The sequence below is a fragment of the Durio zibethinus genome, chromosome 2 (assembly GCF_047325235.1).
Source record: "Durio zibethinus cultivar Kanyao isolate XHJ-2024 chromosome 2, ASM4732523v1, whole genome shotgun sequence".
Taxonomy (NCBI): domain Eukaryota; kingdom Viridiplantae; phylum Streptophyta; class Magnoliopsida; order Malvales; family Malvaceae; genus Durio; species Durio zibethinus.
In genome coordinates, this window is record NC_143163.1 from 28,110,313 (window position 1) to 28,131,873 (window position 21,561).

General features: G+C 27.4%; 1 protein-coding gene across 1 annotated transcript; it reads right to left on the bottom strand.

The window, feature by feature from the left end:
• Positions 1-2,017: 2,017 nt before the first annotated feature.
• LOC111317773 (L-serine--phosphatidylethanolamine / L-serine--phosphatidylcholine phosphatidyltransferase-like) lies at positions 2,018-10,633 on the bottom strand. Its single transcript, XM_022920173.2, has 10 exons — positions 10,453-10,633; positions 8,443-8,631; positions 7,295-7,378; positions 5,642-5,732; positions 4,934-5,050; positions 4,709-4,793; positions 3,384-3,475; positions 2,858-3,075; positions 2,654-2,742; positions 2,018-2,503 (listed from the first exon to the last, which is right to left on the bottom strand). The coding sequence occupies exons 2-10, from the start codon at positions 8,604-8,606 to the stop codon at positions 2,376-2,378; spliced, it is 1,068 nt and encodes a 355-aa protein (XP_022775908.2). The 5' UTR covers positions 8,607-8,631; positions 10,453-10,633; the 3' UTR covers positions 2,018-2,375.
• Between the last annotated feature and the right edge of the window lie 10,928 nt (positions 10,634-21,561).

Genomic DNA, 21,561 nt, shown 5'->3' on the forward strand with positions numbered 1-21,561 from the left:
TCATCATTCATGAGCCATATCAAACCTCTCACTATTCCCTCCAAAGCATAAAGACCAAATCCCAAAAGTAAAACACACATAACAGTCAACAAGTAATCCATCTGATATCGATTAAAAACCACTCAATTTAGCGCTGACTATGTATTGAAACAATATAATTGAAAAGCGATACAAACAAATTAAGAATTTTCAAGGGATAATTGAAACCTCTGGGTGGTTGAAAAGTAAAAAACTATTAAATGCATTTAGTAACCTTTGCTGAATGACTTCTCATTTACCTTATCCTATGAAATTGTTTCTCACCTGGAGTCCTGTACTCCTTTTCCTTCCCCAAAAATACTCCAAACCTAGCAACAAATGCCCTCTTCTCAATATACAATATAAGAAGTTTAAAACCTCATTTTTTCAAAAAAGTTGAAAGCAATGATAATTGACAAATTCTTAATACCAACCACTTTAAATAAATACCTTAGTAACATCCTACATTTTAAAGCAGTGACAATTGCACTCAATCCCATACACATCAAATCACCCCCATTTCCCTCTCATTCATACCATTAGTAAACACCACGATTCAGGCATGCATGTCATTACATTTTACCCTTAAAAAAATTCAAATATACTTGGAACTTACAAAAAAGAAAGCCAACCAACTCTTTAAAATATGAGAAACCCTAATAAAAGAAACAATTCTTGAAACGAACAGTCAAAAAACATAACACAATTCTTGAAGTGTACCTAGGCCATCATTAGTGCAATGAAAACCCCAAAAGTGAGTGGAATGGATGTCTACAACTTTCTGCACATAGTCACTAGTGTTAGTGGTGAAACCAATTCTGATACTGCTTGCTTAGGATAAGAAGTTAATGACCTAATGGAAGTGGATGAAGTAGCAAAGTGGAGCTTGTCTCCAAAAAATAATTATGGTTTGGACAAGCTCCACTCTACTACTTATCCATTTCCTCCAAGCATCAATTTCTTCTCTTGGGCAAAGCAGTACCAAGCTTCAAAGAACCACTAATACTAGTGACCATATGAAAACGTTGTAGTCACCTATAATGAACAATTCTTGGGATGTGGATTTGTATGAGTAAGGAAACTATGTTAAATTAGATACCCTTACATTTGCTTGTCAGTTTTTTATGGAAAACCTTTTATAAGTGCTAGAAATCCACTGTTAGAAATTTTTAAAGATTTCCAAAAATAGATGTTCGAAAGATTTTATGAACTTCCAAAAATTTATTTTCAAAAATTCTTAAATACTTCTAAACATTCATTTTTTTCAAACTTTTGAAAACTTTGGCAATGAATTTTAAGAAGTTTTTAAAATCTTCTAGACATAAATTTTCGAAAACACTTAAAAACTTTATGAAATACATTTTCAAAAGTTTCGAAACCCTGAACTCAAACATTTCAACATTAAAAAACATATGAAATAAACACCAAATCAAAAGAAAAAAACAAAAGGAAAAAATGATTTACCTTTGATTTTATACTTTCAACTTCAAATGGATGAATTTTGGCTTGATTTAAAGTTATAAATTTTAGAGTTTAGGGTTTAAGTTTGAGCTGTGAAAGAAAGAACTGTAAGAGAAAGGAGAAAGAATGCTTGAGTTTTAAGTATATTTATGTTTTGGATGTGGGATATGATGAGTAAATAATGGAGTGTTAAGGTAGGGAGTGTGTAGTAAAAAGATGGGGTGCAAATAATCCCCCGCATATAATTTTTTTTTTTACTGAATTGTCATATATGTAAGTTTTTTATGGGATCAACTGCACTTATAATCTTTTCACTTCACGCCATTAAAACATTCATTCAAGTTTTTTTTTTTTTTTTTGAAATTTTGAATCAAGCAGACTTCCCTCTCTATTTAAATTCAAGATTAGTCTATCATTCAAAAAATACAAAACCCACTCATTTCCTTTCCCTCATCCTATTTCTCTGATATCAAACAAAATTTTCCTTCCCTTTGTTTTTTCTCTCCTACCAAACAAAAAAAAAGGAATGAAAAAAAAATGAAAATAAGTACTTTTGCCTTTCACCCTCTTTCTTTTCCCTCCTACCAAAGACATTGTAAAGTGGTGGAAAAATCCAATAAAATAAATAGCATCTAAAAAATGAGAACTACAGTATGAAAAGCTTCTAAATCTGAAACATTTCACTCAAGACAAGTACGGAAAAATTTGCCACATTGGTAAATGGTGGCAAATTGTGAACTTGCGGGCCTAACATTAGAAGAGCACTTCTCACCATCCTAACAACAAAGATAAAATATGTTGCACTGGAATCTGTGATCCACACCCTGGGAATAAGCATTTACAATTTATGAAGTGAAACATATTTACGGACATTGACGGATACCGCATTGCCAAAATTATCTTCTCTTTTGGCTGTAACTCTGCTGCAGTTTCCAAGACCAAATGAGAATGAATGAAACAAGGGCTACTCCAACAGACAGCCAGAAAACCACCAACCACTTTGGCATCGGCTTAGGATATAAACCTGCTGGGTGGGGAAACGAAAAATAAAAGAGGTTACTGCAATTATAAACTGGGGGAGAAAATCAACCGGAATACCATTATCATTAGTGTAAAAACAATTAATATAATTCAAACTGACTCTAGTCAAATATTGTATGGGATTGGAACATACCATGTCCAAACTTGATGCAAATGAGAAGCTCAACAATGCAAATTGCGAGGGAAAACCAACAAAATGCTCCAACCTTTTTCACTGGTTTTCTGAAAAAATCCAGTGTTCAAGTGAAAGAAGAAAACTCTTCATTGGGTTATTAACATTTTTCTGGCATTATGTATATTTGCATCCAAAACAAATGGAGAGAGAAAGAGAGTGTACCGGTCTTGGAGGTATGAGTTGTATTCACGAATTGTTGGTACTGTTATTAGCCACCACAAGATCAACCTATACAGAATCACAGGGTTTCGAGGAGAAATCCAGAGACAAAACTTTAGAAAGAATGTATTAAGTTCCACTGTCAAGAAGACAATGCAAAGGCTGAGAACTTGAATGAAACGCCATGGACCAAGGAGAGGGTGCCATTCATCTTTGTCCCACTGTGCTGGCGTAAATTGTCCTAATGTTAGTTTGGAAGCAGCAAAAGAGCAATAATGACCATTGCAGGTCTCGAAATTTTTAAGTACATTGGTCAATGAAAGCTTCAAAAATTCTAACTAGGCAATTAAAAGGTGAAGCCCAAGCTAAGTTTCCAAGCCAAGTGCAAAATATGAAAAACCGGAAGTAAAAAAAAAAGCCATATATAAAAGGAAAAGGGACCATCTTTCAACTTCCAAGCAGACTAGGGTTTAAATATTGCAGCAGTTTTCACATTTTGTAAAATGTGATTGCACAACAAGAAACATACTTTGCCAATGATGTTAGGCTGGCGACTTATACCAACCCACTGATAAGTTCTCCCGTCAAAGTACCTAACAGTAGGCATTCCAGCCCAAATACCTACAAGCAAACCAGAAGCACATTCTCAAGATAGACTGAAGAATAATTAAGACTTTGTTTCCAGACCAGAAACTAAGTACAAAATAATAGTGAAATCTTTATTCATGATAACAGCACAGACTAAGCACTTGAGATATACCCAACAATCTAAAACACGATACAATGATATAATAACAAGACACAAAAACGATATGAAAAAAAAAACAAAAAAGTGATAAGATTTAAAATTTTAGTAAAACCAAAAAAAATGTATTGTGTCTTCGTATTGACATGAATTGTGATACATAATTGTGTGTAAAACACGATATGAATACATGAATTGTCAGTGGTTCACACGTTTTGAATAAACAAATTGCAAGGTCTACTTGAGATCACAACAATATAATTGATAATCTAGACATGGAGAAACTGCTTTTCCAACTTAGATTGCACATTTCGAAAAACTTAACCGGGCAAACAGTAAAGCAGACCGAGACTATGATATGAAGGGCTACAAAAGAGCTTCCACACCCACATTTATACTATTAAAATTAGGTAAAAATATAACAAAACAATATAATAACAGATTTAGATAGAGTTATATTAGTCATTTGCCTTCCTAAGTATTATGATTGGGATCCACTTTAAATTAAAAGTGTTTTGTTGTTTCACACGCACTTAGAACTACCTTTTGCCTTGGAAAAAGAACACAGCCTTTCCTCTTTCTACTCTTTCACCAACGTGCTTAGTGTGCATAAAATCTAATATTCTAGTAATGAATAAAAGCATTGATATCATATAAGCATCAACAACTACATGAAAAAATCAGCAGAACCAGAAATACCAAATAGGATGGCAGCAAAATTCTGTCATACAACTAAAAACAATAATGACAAAATAATGGAGCTGACAGCTGCCGAACTAGTCTAAAAATTGGAGGAAATTCATACTTGATAACATCAAAGCAGAAAATATGACCCCCACCAACAAATTATTTTATTTTATCACACCACATACAACTTTCTAGCAAACATTTGAAAAGATAGAAAATGAAACTCAAAATAGAGTATTCCCAACACCAGGTCAATTAGAATATATATTTTTCAGTTGCTTGTGCACACTTCTATGGCCTTATCACTTTTAATGATTCAAAAGCAGACAATCTCGTATGCTACAGCCTACAGCACAATGGTGAACAAAGGAAAAGAAAAACGAAATGCAAAGGGAAACAAAAATGGCAATGCAGGATCTTACCAAACCAATTACATGTCAAAATATCAAGAATAATGCTGTCCCACCAGCACTCATTAAAGTTGGGTAGCATGTGTTGGAAGCTAAACTGTATTTGCCATAATAGTAGTTAGTTTATTGCGGAGAAACAGACAGCAAGGACATGCATAGACTTACCAATAGTAATACAACTAAATGGGAAATGAACGACAAGAAAAAACATTAAGCATGTCCATTCAAGAAACTAACCTCCATCAACTCAAATCCAATTGAAAGCACCCAGAGAAGTGGCTGATTATGGATTAAAATGGCCTTGCCCCACCAACCAAAGATGTGGGCTAGAACAAATTCATCAAACAGCATTTCCTAGAAATAATTTTTTTATACATAACAAAAATCAGAAGTATGAAATAAAAATCATGATAATTAGCATCAGAAACACAGGCTCAAGTGTGCATCTAAAATAAATACCAAAAGAAACAGAGGTAAAAGAAGTAGAATAAAGTAGAGAAGCCAGGTTGTGCAAGAAGATTCATACATAACATTCTTAAACCTGCTAGAGGGATTTTCAGGAATATATATGCGACAATCAGCACCATAGGATCTTTCTGGAAGCTCTGCATGAAGATGCAAACAATAATGAAGAAACTATAATATAATTAATAATAGCAGAACAAATATGAAACTAAAAGCCTTCCAGATTCAAAAGCAGTACCAAAAGCTTTAAATTGTTAAGGGGGCAAGGGTTTATGCTAACAAATTATGAGTTGCAAGGTTTTCTTAAGGTCAACCAAAAGAGTCCAGGTGCAGTACACAATGTCAACCAAAAAAATATAGAAAAGCTACTATAGACAAATGCAAATATGCACGTCTAATATATATATATAAACACACACATTACACTGAACAAACCGTATAGATAAAAAAGAAATAAAAACTGAACATAAGGAAACTAACCTGAAAAAGCAAAAATGTGAGTGCAACAAGATAAACAACAGCCATTCCATGAACTAAACGCCAAATTGCAGGATGTGGCCGAATAAGGACCCTGAAAAGAAGTTTAAAATCTTGATCTGTTAGAGCAATAAAACTAGCAGTCCACTAACCATACAAATACAAAATGCTGGTGATTAGAACACAGATTCACACACACACACACACACACACACACACAAAAAGGAACACAGATTAAACTCTATACTTATCCATAAGCAAAATTTACAGAATTCGGTCACCATCTTCACCAGCCAGCATAATCATAATAGAATTGCTAATGAAATCATTAAAACCATATAAAGTTCAGGCCAGATCAAAGGGATCTTATAGCTAACACAAATACATAATCCACTTTAAATTTCACCTGCCCCCGCCCCATTATAAGGTTCAAGCTTTTTTGAAAAGTAAAACTTTGAAGCACATAAAACCATGAATATTTATACAATAAAAACACTTAATAATGATAGATATGAGTTAGTTCTTACGAATACAAAATGCTGGTGATTAGAACACGGATTTACATAAACATTGACACACAAAAAAAAGGAACACAGATTAAACTCTATAATTATCCATAAAGAAAATTTATAGAATTCAGTCACCATCTTCTCTAGCCAGCATAATCATAATAGAATTGCTATGACATTATCAAAAGCATTTAAAGTTTGGGCCAGATCAAAGCAATCTTATAGCAAATGCAAATACATAATCCACTTTAAATTTCACCTGCCCCTCCCCCATTATAAGGTTCAAGCTTTTTTTCAAAAGTAAAACTTTGATGCACATAAAACCGTGAATATTTATACAATAAAAGCACTTAATGATGATAGAGATTAGTTAGTTCCTCATCCAGCATAATACAGGCCACATAATCAATGTATTTGCTTTAATAGCCTAGAGAAACCAACTGAAAGTCATTGATAAATCTCCAAGGCAAAATTTTCAGCCCTCCTTATCATGAAAACTCTGATGGTTTGAGTATCTTTTATTTTGGTATATATTCTGAGAAAAGGAAAATTCAAAATTCTGTGTTTCTAAAGGGTTACAGAAAAATATATACTGTAGCTTTCCCGGGAAGTTTTGTAATGGACCAAAAGAATTGTAATGCAAATCAATACCACAAAATTTATTTTTTCTCATGTGGCTGGAAGGCTTTAAACCTACTACTAACTACCAATGCAAACAAGCAAAAGAAATGCACCAAGGTATATGTACTCAGTCAAATGGGAGACTACACCATTCTACACCACCTTAATTGGCACCATGTTTACAAAGTAGACAAACATAGTTAATAGGCTTTTACAGGCCAAATAAACAAGCTAGGGCTGCAAGCCAAGATGATAAAATGGCTCTGTTAAAACTTAACTCCATGTTTCTTCTTTCGTATAAAATGACAAAGCCTTACAAATTTCCAGAGACATTTGGACTCCCAAATTTTTAAAAGTGAATTCTCCATAAACCAAAGTAACTCACTAAAATAAAATAATCTAGTTATACCACTAGATACACAAGCCATGCACAAGTAAATCTTTAAAGACCCAAATAGTAGAGAATCCAATGGCAAACAGTTAAACAGACCAAGTTTTACAGAAGAAGATCAAACTAACAACTTACGTAGAAGGAGCCTGCAGCAAGCAAAAAGCTAGAAAAACTGCAATCATTGCCCATACACCCCTACAAAAAGGCTCACATGAGCAACTTAAAATATGTTAGCAAGTAAAAACGTAAAGACGGTATAATGCCATTAGAAATAAATAGAAACCTTTTTACAGATATTACAAGATCATCAGATTCACTGTTCTCAGGATCAAGGGGTCCACTTGCCCAATAAAGACAGTAAATAAATAAATACTAATATAAGAATTGAGAAATGATTTTAAAATAAAAAGAGAATGAGGTTCATTCCTTTAAAAACAAAGAAAAATAAAATAATCTAGATTATCTATGGTTTTCTGTTATGTATCATAGGAATTAGGAAAAAAAATTAAACAGTGGGATGCAACTTAAAGACATGGTACTAGTTCCACCTCGTAGAAAAATTTATAGAACACTATTTTAAGAAATTTCCTTAATATTAAATAGAAGAAAACTGTATAATTTCAGGGTTCTGCATTTAGTCAAATAGATAATACAACAATTGTTTGCCTTACATTACAGTTACTTTTACAAGGGTAAAATGGAAAAAGAAAAAAGAAACAACTATGTTTGAATAACATTTGTTCAATGATATAGATTCAAAACAAATATGTAGGCTGCCATGAGATTTTCCTAAAATTTTTAAAACAATCTCCAAAACCATAGCATCATTGCAACCATAGTGTCCTTTTTAGAAAACAGACCCCGTACCCTTGCTCAAAACCTTGATTCACTGAACGTGTTGGTGATGCTATAGCAACATCAAGAATATCTACATAGGATGTAGACTAGCAGAAAAACTAATTGTAAGTGAGAATTAAGCTTTACTTAGCAAATCCTTTCCAGAACATATATACATGCAACAGAAACAAGTTCCAAAATTAGGATCCACAGACAACCATATGGTTGATGACAACCAAAAGATTGACAGCCATTTGCAACAAAAACATGAGCATAAATTCAAACCAAAAGATAAAAGTTCTAGGACATAAAAGAAGATTCTATGTGTACGGAAAGATAACAGACCAACAATATAAAAGATGAATGCTAATCTAACAAGGGAGAAACTGCACAATTTACAGTTGAATTGCAGCTAAGAGGAAGTATATATTAAGCAGTGCACTCACATAAGAAAGCATGCACCAATAAATAATAATGAAATAGTACAAGGTTTGTACGCCCATGCAGTCCATGGATCTAGTTCATCGACGGAATATGATAAACCGGCATCCCCGTTTTCCTGAACAAGAGGATCCCTTGTCCTTGCTCTCCTATGACCATTAGGTTCCATAGGCTCTCGGTGTTTCACAAATACACTGCAGAACAACATCATAAGATTCAGGGAATTGAACTTGAGAATTTCTAAACATGACAATCTTACAGCTAAAAGAAAATCTAAGTAAGTTACTGTAAATACAAAAAAAGCAGTACCAGAGCTAAAATATTAAGTAGCAAAGAAAAAGGGTGTTAACAACATATATTAATATGAAATACAATAAATTAATTAACTAGATCTAGCATTAAAAGAACTTGTCTTATTAACCAACTTTATGGGGAATATGGGGAAAGGAGGACAAACTTAGCATAAGCATTAAAACATCTTCCATGCAACAATTTAAAAAAATGGCAAACTCTTATCATCAGATATATCCCCAAAAAAGATACTTTCATCTCTCTATATTCGGTTAAAAAAAACCCTTTGGGACGGATTTCCATTAAATCTGATACCAAGATATAATTCAACATTCCATAAATACCACCAAGGATATACACCTCTCTCTCTCTCTCTCTCTCTCTCTCTCTCTCTCTCTCTCTTTTAAGAACATTTTAGGGAGTGTTTCCCAAAAGTATATATTAAGCTATTTCTTAACGAACAATGCTTTTTAAACTTATATAAACAGTAGTTATCTCCCCATTAATTCATGCAGATTCAAGGGAAGACTGTCCAGCCACAATGTAAGTCCCATGTTAACCAAAACATTTACAACATTTTTACAGGTAACTACACATATAAATCTCCCATCATACATATGAAAAATACATAAGACCGAACACACACCATTAGTGTTGATGTGGTAACACACCATTTTTTTTTTTTTATGTCATCTTAACTCCAGGGGATGATTTGGTTACTACAAAAGATATAAACATTGTAACTGAGACATTGAATTCGCAGGACAATCAAAGACAAGCGACATGTTTGCGCAGGAATGTGCAAAATGCAAGACCAATTAAGACAAATTGTACACGTGTAATGAAAGACGTAAGAAAACAATCTTATGAAGGATGAAAGCAAACCACTAAACCATCTCTGAAGCCATGGTCCCTACAGCTTGGCCAATAATTGAAACTCATATTCAACACAGTTCATATGACGTGACAATCCACTTTCCTCAAGAGAAAAGTGATATTCTCCATTGTAATCTATCTACCGCATAATAATTATCAAAATAGTTGCTTTTATTATTTACCCTTATAATAGTCAAAGCTAATGGTCATTTCAATCACAAAAAGCAAAAATTTTCACTAGCGGGACAAGATAAAAAGATCCAAGCTTTAAGGTGCCTTTCTAAATCTTGTTTTGAGAACTATAGTTTTAGCGGCATTTCTTTAAAACAACATTAAATATTCCGCACATGCAACTAAAATAGAAACATTTCAGATCATTATATCATGATCCACAAGAGCGATCTCAAGCTTCTAAATCTCTTTCAAACATAATAAATGTTTGTAAACAGGCATTTATGTCTTAGAAAACTTAAAAAAATAAATAAATAAATAAAATAAAAACATAAGAATGCAAACAGCTTCACCATGACAATTAAAAGTAAAGCCCATACATAACAACTATAAAAGCATTAAGCAGGGAATATAGAAAAGAACAAACGCGATAACACCCAGTAAGTACTACATATATTTAAAAAAATAACAAATTCAAATTCCTTTCTGATAATGGAAAACTAATAAAATTAATCACTTTCCATACATAGAACAGAATCAACAAATTCCAAGTCGGAAAAAAATAGAAAAAGAAAACTTTATTCACATGCATGTAACCAGAACAGCATTAGAAAGGGGAAATAAAAATAAAACAAAAGTAAAAAAAACAATTGATAGCAGGCAATGGCAACAATTACTTGCAGAGATTTAGTGAAAGAGCAGATTTGATAAAAGGAAGAGGAGTAGACGAGGACGTAGATTGCCAGACGGAAAAAGCAATAGTGTAGAAAGAGAGATTATAAAGATATGACTGAATAAGAGCCGGAACCAAACGATGAGGATGAAAGGGAGGAAAGAAAGAACAAAAAAAGGGGTATTGCTATCTAAAAATGTTAACCCATTACGCTTCTTTCTTAATGTTTTTATTCCCTAAAATACCCTTTCACAATTTTAACTTCTTTTTCTTTTTTTTTTTTTTTTTTTTTTTAACTTTCATCCGAAAGTGTGCTACGCGTGGGGAAGACATGTAATTAAAGTTTCAAGATTAGATTCTCTTATGCTCTTCTTTCTTGTTTTTCTTTTATTACAAGGAAGCTTTTAAAAGCACACTCTCGACAAAAAAAAAAAAATTTATTTTTATGATAAAAATATCAATTAATAAAATTACTTAATTATCTTTAATGAAATTATTTTTCTATCCCTCAACAAAATTCACTTATTCTTAATTTATAGTATATAAGAAAATGTGTATTCAAAAATTTTTAAAACTTTCTAAAAATATATATCTAAAAATTTTAAATTTTTTGAAAAATACATATTCAATATATTTAAAACATTTCCAAATATGTCTTTTCGTAAAATTTTTAAACGTTTTGGATATGCATTTTTTAAATGTTTAGAAAATTTTTGAATATATATATATATATATCCAATTAATATGTTCAGAGACAAAAAAAATTTCAAAGCAATTTAAGTCTTTAAACTTCTAAAAGCTTTAGAATTTAACATATTCAAAAGCTTCAAAAAGCAAACAAAAATGACTTTTCGTAAACTGTGAAAAGAAGATGGATATGAATTTCCGTCCTTTTTAGGAAAAATATTTTCATGAGTCACATTTTCACGCAAAAACAAAAATAATTTACATTATTTAATCTCGTTCAATCAATACAAAAAATTAAAAATAACCCTATATTGGAAAGGATTATTTGTAAATGCTTATATCATCTTAAACTTTAGATTTTTTGTATTGATTCAACTAAAAATCCAAGGGAGAATGAGGATTCAGAATTGCATCGATTTAGGAGAAGAGAACAAGGCAATAAGGATATGAAAGGAATTATAAAATTATGGGTATGGGGTGAAGAGAGTAGAAATGAGTGGGTTGAGTTTGAATTTTGTGTGTTATTAACAATGAAGTGTGGAGAGTAAAATTTGGAGTGCAAATGGAAGCTCTCCAAAAAAAATTTTACGAGCATACATACATTTCAATTATTAATTATTTCATGCACTTCCAAAATTATAGTTTTTAAATAATTGCCACGTGTTCATTTAATAATTAATTTATTTAGATGATATTTATAAAAAAATTTTGTAATTATTGTATTGTCTTTTCTTAAATGATATATGTTATAAGATATAGGAATGTATGATAAATAATATTTACGTGAATAGCTTATATTTTTTAGACATAGATAATATAAAAAAATAAATTCAAATAAAAACCAAAATCTTTTTATGATTATAAATTTAAATTTGTTTCTATCAATAAATTTGATTCACTTTATACTTGCTAACTAATAATTATAATACTTTATCATTAAGATCTTCCTAAAGTAAAACTTTTCATAGATTCATTTTCATGTAATTTTAGACCTTTTTTAAAATCAAACGCTTGGTAACTAATTATAACCTTAATTAATTTCAATCCAAGCATTAAAGTCTCGAAATGTAATTCTAGAAATGTTGAAATATTTTTTTACACTTAAGATTTAACCATTGTTTTAAATATAGACCATTATCCCATGGTTTTAAAGATTTTTAAAAATTGTTAGAGAATTGATTTTTTTCCTAAATTTTTAGTTTTTACCAAATTTTTTTATTTATTTTAAATCTCAAAATGCAACATATCAATATCATATAATATTATTTTAAGATTTAACAAAAATTAATCTATCGATCAATTAAATGTTTAATTGAATGACAAGTGTCTTTAATCTTGGGATTTTGAATAGGCTAAGTTGGCTTGGTTCATTATAAGAGTTTTTATGAGCTAGCTAAGTTGGTTGGGTTATAGGATATAATCGTGGGATTTGAAATTAATTGGATTTATAGATAATATTAATTAAAATTAAAATTTTTTATTTTAAGTTATATGAATTTAACTATTTATGAATTTAGTAATTTATGAATCCATAGTATCTATAAACTCAATTAATTATGGATAAATGTACTTCCTCTTTAGTATTATTTAAATTTAATACTTTACATCTAGATTCATATATATTAGTAAGTAGTATAAATAACCATAAACCAAATCTAAAATACATGAATCTGACTATTTATGACTTAGTAATTCATGAATCTATGATATTTATAAGCCTTATTAATTGTAGGTGAATGTACTTAAAATTTAATATAATTTAAGTTTAACGTATCTATCAAATAGTATAAATACCCGTGAATGAAATCAAGAGTAATATATTTCAACTTGATTTTCTTTTTATATTTCAGTACATTGTAAAAGTATAAGTTATTAAATTATTGATTTTGAATCATTGGAAATTAAGTTTTATTTTTGGTTTATTTATCAATAGGGTTCCAATTGAATAAATTTTTTTATATTAAATATTATTTTGTAAAATGTTTATTATTTGTTCATACTGAAAAAACTTATTACACCTGCAAAGCCTATTTATTAGTAAATAGGGTTACAAGATATATTGTGGGATTTGCAATTAATTGGATTCATAGATATTATTAATTAATAATTTTATTTTTTTTATTTTAAGTTATATGAATCTAACTAGTCATGAAATTAGTGATTCATGGATCCATGGTAACCATTAACTCATTTAATTATGGATGAATGCACTTCCAATTTAGTGCCATTTAAATTTAATATTTTATTTTTAGATTAATTAGTTTTTAGCTCGTGCGATGTGCGTAAATGCAATTATATATATAATATATAACTTAGTTATATATAATATAACTAATAAATTTTATATAAAAATAAAAAATTTCAATATAAAATAATAGAAAAATAAAAATTTTGTAGATCAACATGTACCTATATAATATAAAGAAAAATGCTTTGCATCATATCTCATCTAATAATAATATTTACATAAAATAAAATAATATTAGATTGCAAAGGTTAAAAATTTATTCCACTTAAAATCATTTTTTGTAGAAACTTTTGCTTGGTGCTACCCCTTGCTTTGGTGCAAAACATTTAGAACTCAATTACAACAATAAACCCTTGCATAAGTGGTGTCCATCCTTACATTGTATTCACAAAGGTCAAAGTAATTAAACTTGAATTTGTATTCTTTGGCTAATGGGATTGAAACCATATATTATATATTCAACATAGATAAAACTGTAAATGAAAGGTAAATAGGAGAGCAAAAACTTGTGCCAAATTCTAACAAACTCCAAATTTAATTAAAAAATCTAATTTTGTTGACATCTATTACTAATCATGAAGAAAAATCTAACAAAATCTGTAGGGACTAAAAACTAAAAAGAGATAAAATATATGATATTATTCCATTCAAAAGTTAAAAAAAAAAAAAAGTTAATATTAAAAATGAATGGATAAATGAAGTATGAACATGCATAAAAAAGTGAATAAAAAAAAATCAATCAACAAATATGACAAAGAAAAAAGTTTATCAACATAAAAAGATATGTAACTTGGTGATCAAAATTTTCTTGATCATAATGAAACCAATACATTTTGAGGCTTTTGAGGACTAACCTTCTACTATTTTTAGCATACATGGTTCTTTATTTATAATAAGAATTTGAGAGACTTTTATAAATTGAAAGTAATTTATGTAAAAAATTATAATGGATTATTAATTATTTATGTAATATATCTTTTATTTGAAAAGTCTACATATTATTTTGAAAAATTCTTGTAAGACAACAATTTATACCAATTGTAATTAATACTTATATAGAAAGAAATATGAAAATATATTTCCAACTAATTAGATTTTTATTTTAGGTTTGAATTTTTAGCATTATATGCCTTATATATCCATTTAGGTTAATAAATACATAAATTATTTTTTAATTAAATACTAAAATCACGATTAGTAAATAGTCAATGCTTTCAAAGCATACTTTTTATTTATAGTATACATATTTGATGTTTAAAATTAAGAATTAAATTTGATTGAAAATAATTTAAAATAATTTAACTGTAACACATTTATAAAAAGCAAAAATATTGGATATTTATAAAAAAATAAATAACCTAATTTAGCCAAATAAATATCTTTTAAATTAAGAAAACGTATATGAAGTCAAATCAAAATAATTAAATGCAAGACACATGGCAATTGTTCAAAACAATCCACATGTAAAAAAATAGATTATTCACATTGGATTTTTTTTTCTTTTTTACCAAAAGTTTTGATTTTTATATATTTACCAGATTTAAAAGCACAGGTGATAATTTTAATTGATAATAATTATTTAAATAAAATAAAATGAAAATTTAAAATACTAATGGTTGATTAATAATAATAAATAGGAGTAATTACATAAAAGAAGATTCGAATTAGCAGTAATGCTCATTTAATCTATAAACACCCCTAAAATAAAAGGCAATCAATGAAATTTTTGTTTGAGAGATAATAATGTATACAAATATTTGAATACATGAGTAGCAAATTCTTTTTTTATTTGAATTTGTAATTGAATTTTTATTTATATAGTCTTCTAGGCTAATAATTATAAATTTTTACCAAATTCAAGCTGAAATTTATAATATTATTAAAAGCCAAATGTTATCAAGTAAATCAATTTGGACAAAAATAAAAAAAATTCATTCAATATTAATTTACTTTGTAATTTTAATTTTTAAATGTTGGATTGTAAGTTTTTATGTAAGATAAATTAAATTGAATTGAAACTTATATATATGGGAATAACAATGGATAATTAAAAATATAAATGTCATGATTTGGTTCTTAAATTCATTTTAGTCAATTAGACATTCAAAAATTAAAATTATCCCATAATTATTTTCAAGACCTATCTTATAAATAAGGATGTTTTGGGATGCTTAAGAAAAATATTATATCCCTACAATATTTTTTTCCCATTGTCATGATATTCTTAAATTACATTTGTGTAAAAAAAATATTCACTTTTCAATTTTTTAATCTGTGGTCTATTTATTTATTTCACCTTTAAGCTATGTATACATGTTTAATACGTGTATATATATATATATATTAATTTTAAAATGATTAAAACATGATCAAATCAATTAAAATTAATTTTAGAATATATCAAATAAAATGAATTTCATTACCATTATTACACTAATTTCAAAATCCTTATTTTTCAATTTTTCCCATACAAATTAAATACATAATATGTTTGATTATTTTAATTATCAAGCATAAATAACTCTTAATTTAAAATACTACTATTGATTTTGATTTGGTTCTTACATTAATTTTAGTCAATTAAATATTCAAAAGTTACAAATCATCCCATAATTATTTTCAAGATCCATCCTATAAATAAGGGTGTTTTGGGATGCTTAAGAAATAAATTGCATTCCTACAATATTTTTTTCCTATTATCATGATATTCTTTTGCTATGCAGTAAACCTAACCTAGGTTTTCTTTCTTTTTGTTTGTAATGTTATACATAGATGGATTAGACGCAAAAATTACTTTATGTTTGGTTTTGTATTATTTTGGGTATTGTTTTTTTTTTTTTTGTTATGATTTTTTAGATTAATTCTTCATCACAGTAGTATAATGATTTATTTTTTGAAAAACAAATTCATTTTGAAAAGAAAATTTAAAATTAAGCAAAATTTCTTAAAAATTTAATGTTTTGGATTTCTTCTAAAGTTTTGGCTATTACTATTAGTTCTATTATAGTTTAAATTATACATATATTTTTATATATTTTTATACCTTTTTTTTATATTTTTTGTTATGATATTGATTTATATACCAAATTCCCATAATACTTTATTATGAAATAAAGCAAGCTAGGTGATAAATTATAAAAAAAGTGATCACTTATCACTTTTCCTGTTATATGTATCAAGTATGTATTTTTTTTTAATTTTTTGTATGAAGTGAATTGATTTATTTCTTTTCTTAGTGATATGATTTTTTTTGTTCATCATTTGATATTATGTTTGTTGTTTTGATATTATCATTTTCATGATTTAACTTGAAGTGGAGCTAATTACTATTCAAGTAAATTGAAATTGATAGAAACAACTCTTTAGTTTTTATTTTTTGATACCTATAACAAGATAAGTGTTATACGGTATATGTTAAATGATAGTTATTGTCATCAAATAATTCAAAAATGTAATTTTTTATTCAACATTTTATATACCATAATTTTTTTTACAAAATTATTAGGGGTGTGAAATTTTTTTAAAACATTTAGAAGAAGTTGAATTTTTAATAATTAAAAAAAAACATATAATATCATTTGGATTTAAGAAAAATTAAATTTAAATGTGAACTTTTATTACTTTTAATATATTGGAATATACGATTGGCAAAAAAGTGTTAAGCTTACATAAAAATTATTAGTTTTATATATATTGAGGCTGATGGGTTTAATTTTTATGAGAATACTAACAACATATTTTATTATTAAAAATAATTTTTGGTCAAAATTATAAATATAATGTTTCTTAAAATAAAACAGGATGATGTTTTTCGATAAATAATACTCTAATTTTAAATAGTAGTATATATATTAAAAAATTATCTAATTTTATAGTTAATCTATCTCTTTTACATGTGATAGTCTAATTTAGTATCACATGTCTTTTGATTATCACATGTTCATATTGATTTACTTGATAACATATAACTTTCAATAATATTATAAATTATGGCTTAAATTTGATAAAAACTTTTTATTATTAACCCAAAAGAATATATAAATGAAAATTTAATTACAAATTCAAATGAAAATGGAATTTGCTACTCATATATTCAAATATTTGTATGCATAATCATCTCTCAATCAAAATTTTCATTGATTCTATTTTTATTACCTTTTTATTTTAAGGTGTTTATAGATTAAATGAGCATTATTACTAATTCAAATATTTTTGTTGTAATTACTTCTAATCCATTCTTATTAGTATTTCAATTTTCATTTTATTTTATTTAAAATTTATTATAAATCAAAATTATCATTCATGCATCGCACATGCTTGAATCTTTTACAAATATATAAAAGTTAAATCTTTTGAGAAAAAAGGAAAATGTCCGATGTTGATGGCTTATATTGTTGACATGTGGACGATTTTGAAAAATCGTCATGTGTTCAATATTTTATTTTTTAAAATAATTTTTTAAAAATTAAATTAATTATATTTTTTCTATTATTATTTATCTTAAATCATTCTTAATTAAACTCATATTGAAAGCAGTAAAACTTTAATTGCCATCATCATAGAATAATTTTGTGTTTTCTTTTTCCAATTATAATATTCAACACTAAAGTTACGATTGCATAAAAAAATTCGCTTTTCAAATTTTTAATCTATAACCTATTTATTTACTCCACCTTTTAAGCTATGCATAAGTTTAATATATATATATATATATATATTAAAATGATTAATAGATTATCAAGTTAATTAAATTTAATTTTGGAATATATTAAATAAATGAATTTTATTACCATTATTACACTAATTTCAAGATCCTTATTTTTCCATTTCTCCCGAATAGGTAAAATACATAATATGTTTCATTATTCTAATTGTCAAGTATAAATTACTTCTAATTTAAAATACTATTATTGATCTTGATTTGGTTTTTAAATTCATTTTAGTCAATTAGAGATTCAAAAGTTAAAAATCATCCCATAATTATTTTTAAGACCCATCCTATAAATAAAGATGTTTTGGGATACTTAAAAAATAAGTTGCGTCCTTACAATATTTTTTTACCATTGTCATGATATTTTTAAAATAAATATATATTAAATCAAATAAAATGTACTAATTAAAAGACATGTAATAATATCAAAAAATTGAAACTAAAGAGCTACTTCTATCAATATTTATTTACTTGGATAGTAATTAATTCCACTTTAAGTTAAATCATAAAAGTGATAATATCAAAGCAACAAACATAATATTGAATGACAAAAAAATTCATATCAATAAGAAAAGAAAAAAATCAATTCACTGATACATATGATAGGATAGGTGATAAGTGATTATTTTCCTCTAATTTATCACCTAACTTGTTCTTTTATTTTATGATAAAGTAAAATTGGAATTTAGTATATAAATCAATATCAAAATAAAAACTAAAAAAAGGTATAAAAATGTATACGAATATATGTATAATTTAAACTATAATAGAAATAATAAAAATAGCCAAAACTTAAAAACAAATCATAAACATTAAAATTTCAAGAACTTTTGCTTAATTTTCTTGAAACACAAACAAATTTTATGAAGGGAATTTCTTTTCAAAATGACTTTTTTCAAAAAATAAATCATAATACAACTAAGATGAAGAATTAATTTAAAAGATCTTAACAAAAAAGAAAAAAAATAAAACAGCACCCATTATAAAACAAAACCAAACCTAATAACATCACAAACAAAAAGAAAGATAACCTAAATTAGGTTTCCTGCATGACAAAAAGAATACCATGACAATTGGAAAAAATATTGTAGGGATGCAATTTTATTTCTTAAGCATCCCAAAATACCTTTATTTAGTGGATGGGTCTTGAAAATAATTATAAGATATTTTTTAACTTTTGAATGTTTAATTTACTAAAATGAATTTAATAACCAAACAAAATCAATAATAGTATTTTAAATTAAGAGTAATTTATGCTTGACAATTAGAATAATCAAACATATTAGTATTTAACTTATTTGGGAGAAATGAAAAAATAAGGATCTTGAAATTAATATAATAATTGTAATAAAATTCATTTTATTTGATATATTCTAAAATTAATTTTAATCAACTTGATCATCTATTAATCATTTTAAAATCAATATATACATATATATGTATATTAAACTTATACATAGCTTAAAAAGTGGAGTAAATAAATAGGTTATAGATTAAAAAATTGGAAATTGAATTTTTTTTTATACAAATGTAATTTAAAAGTTGAATATTATATGTCATAACATATAGATATGAAAATCTATAGTTGGACTTAACAAACGGAGTCACCACCAATCTTTTTTAACTAGGTGTGATTGGACACCTAATGAATCTAACTTTCTAAAGAACTCTTAAGCTTGACTAAGGGTCCCTAAAAGAATAGGTTCAGGTCTACCAACCAGAATAAGGTTCGAGAGTTCAATTATATGTGAGGAAGGTTATAGCACCCTTACATGCCATCCAAAGTATGGTAACATTTTGTTTTAAATTTATCCTAGGGTCTTGATTCTAATGGTTTTAAATTTTTATATTAAATATTGAAAATAATTCATAAGATTCTTCCATCAATCTAGTAGAATTCTTATAAATATTTTCTCATTTCAAAAGTATTTAAAAATCTCATTTGTTTTCTTGAAGAGGCTCCGTCATCGAAAAAAAATTTATTTTTTTATTGAAAATACATCTAATTATTCCACCATTTGGGCCGAATTAGAAATATTTTCTCTTTTGGAATTTCTATATTCTCCACCATTTGGGCCTATTTAGAATTTTTTTTTTATTTTTTCCCTTTTGGAAAGAAAATAATATGACAATTATTTTTCTTGAAATTTCATTTAAATTCTTCCATCATTTGGGACAAATTTAAAGAAATTCCTCACCTAGAGATTTCTTAGAAAATTTACCATTTGAAATTTCTAAGAGTCTCACCATTGGATAGTTGTCAAATATTTTCAACAAAAAAATTTTTATTTTTCTTTTTTTGTTTAAAAATAAATATTAATTATTGTTATTGAAATTTTATCTAAATTATTCCACCATTTGGAAAAAATTTAGAAAAAAAATCTCACCTAGGAAATTTATAGAAATTTACCATCTGAAATTTTTAAAAAATTCCAGCATCGGATAATTAGTATTTATTCTAAAAAATATTTTGTTTTATTTTTTATTTTTTATTTTTCATAAATTTAGTTATGCAAAAATACCCCTAAAAATAATCAAACATATAAATAAATAACCAAAAAAAAAAAAGGGCTCGACTAAATACTTAGCGCGACTCAACTCAAGGGAAGTGGCTTAGGGCTCGGCTCGACTGAAGGAATGGGTTGGAACACGGGTCGGTAGAAGTGGGTTGTACGCGGGTTGGGTCACCCAAATAAAAAACATGCAGATCATGGGCGGTTTCTTAATGCCAAAATGTCATTGTTTTGATGGAGTATAAATAGCAAGAATCCTTTTTTCCCCTTAGATTTTCTCTTCTCCTTCTCTATTTTCCTCTTTTTTTCTCTCCTCTTTTTCTCTAAAACCAGATGAACTTTAGTTAAATCTTTGTTGAATTCTAGAAAATTTTATTGAAATCTAGGTTGGTTCACCAAAGTTCACCAAAAAATTCAACTTTCTTCGAAATCTTCAACTGGATTTTGGAAAACCTACAAAAAAATTTCAATCGGTGCCAAAAAACTTATCGAAAAGTTCAACCAACGCCAAAAAATTCACCAAAAATTGAAAATTTTTCAAAAATTTTTTCAGAAAAACCTTATTTTTAACCAAAAATTTTTCTAAAATTTTTTGACTACTTTTCTGCCTTTCTCTCTGTTTCTTTCCTTGATTTTTTTTGTATGTGATCTTTGTATCTTTTTTGTGTGTCCTTGATTCCTTAATTAGGGTCTATATTTATAGGGTTATAATCCAAAAAACCCTAATTTAAATAGAAATCCCAATTTCAACCCAAACTCAAACTCAACCACCTATTTTCTTGCTTTTTTATTTATTTTTTATTTTTTATTAACAAAATTGAAATCTAGTAGACCCCCAGACGGATTGAGCTGTCTATAGCTACTCCTCTTTTCATATTTTCTATGAAATAAGAATTGTGCAAAGACATAAACAACCCAATCAAAATAAACTAAACAACTTTTTTTTTAAGCATA

Coding starts and splice junctions, on each gene's coding strand:
- LOC111317773 (XM_022920173.2), bottom strand. CDS start 8,606: ATGGAACCTAATGGTCATAGGAGAGCAAGGACAAGGGATCCTCTTGTT. Junction 5,051..5,641: donor TCACATTTTTGCTTTTTCAG/GTTAGTTTCCTT, acceptor AATTATTTCTAG/GAAATGCTGTTTGATGAATT. Junction 2,504..2,653: donor TTGCATCAAGTTTGGACATG/GTATGTTCCAAT, acceptor CCCACCCAGCAG/GTTTATATCCTAAGCCGATG.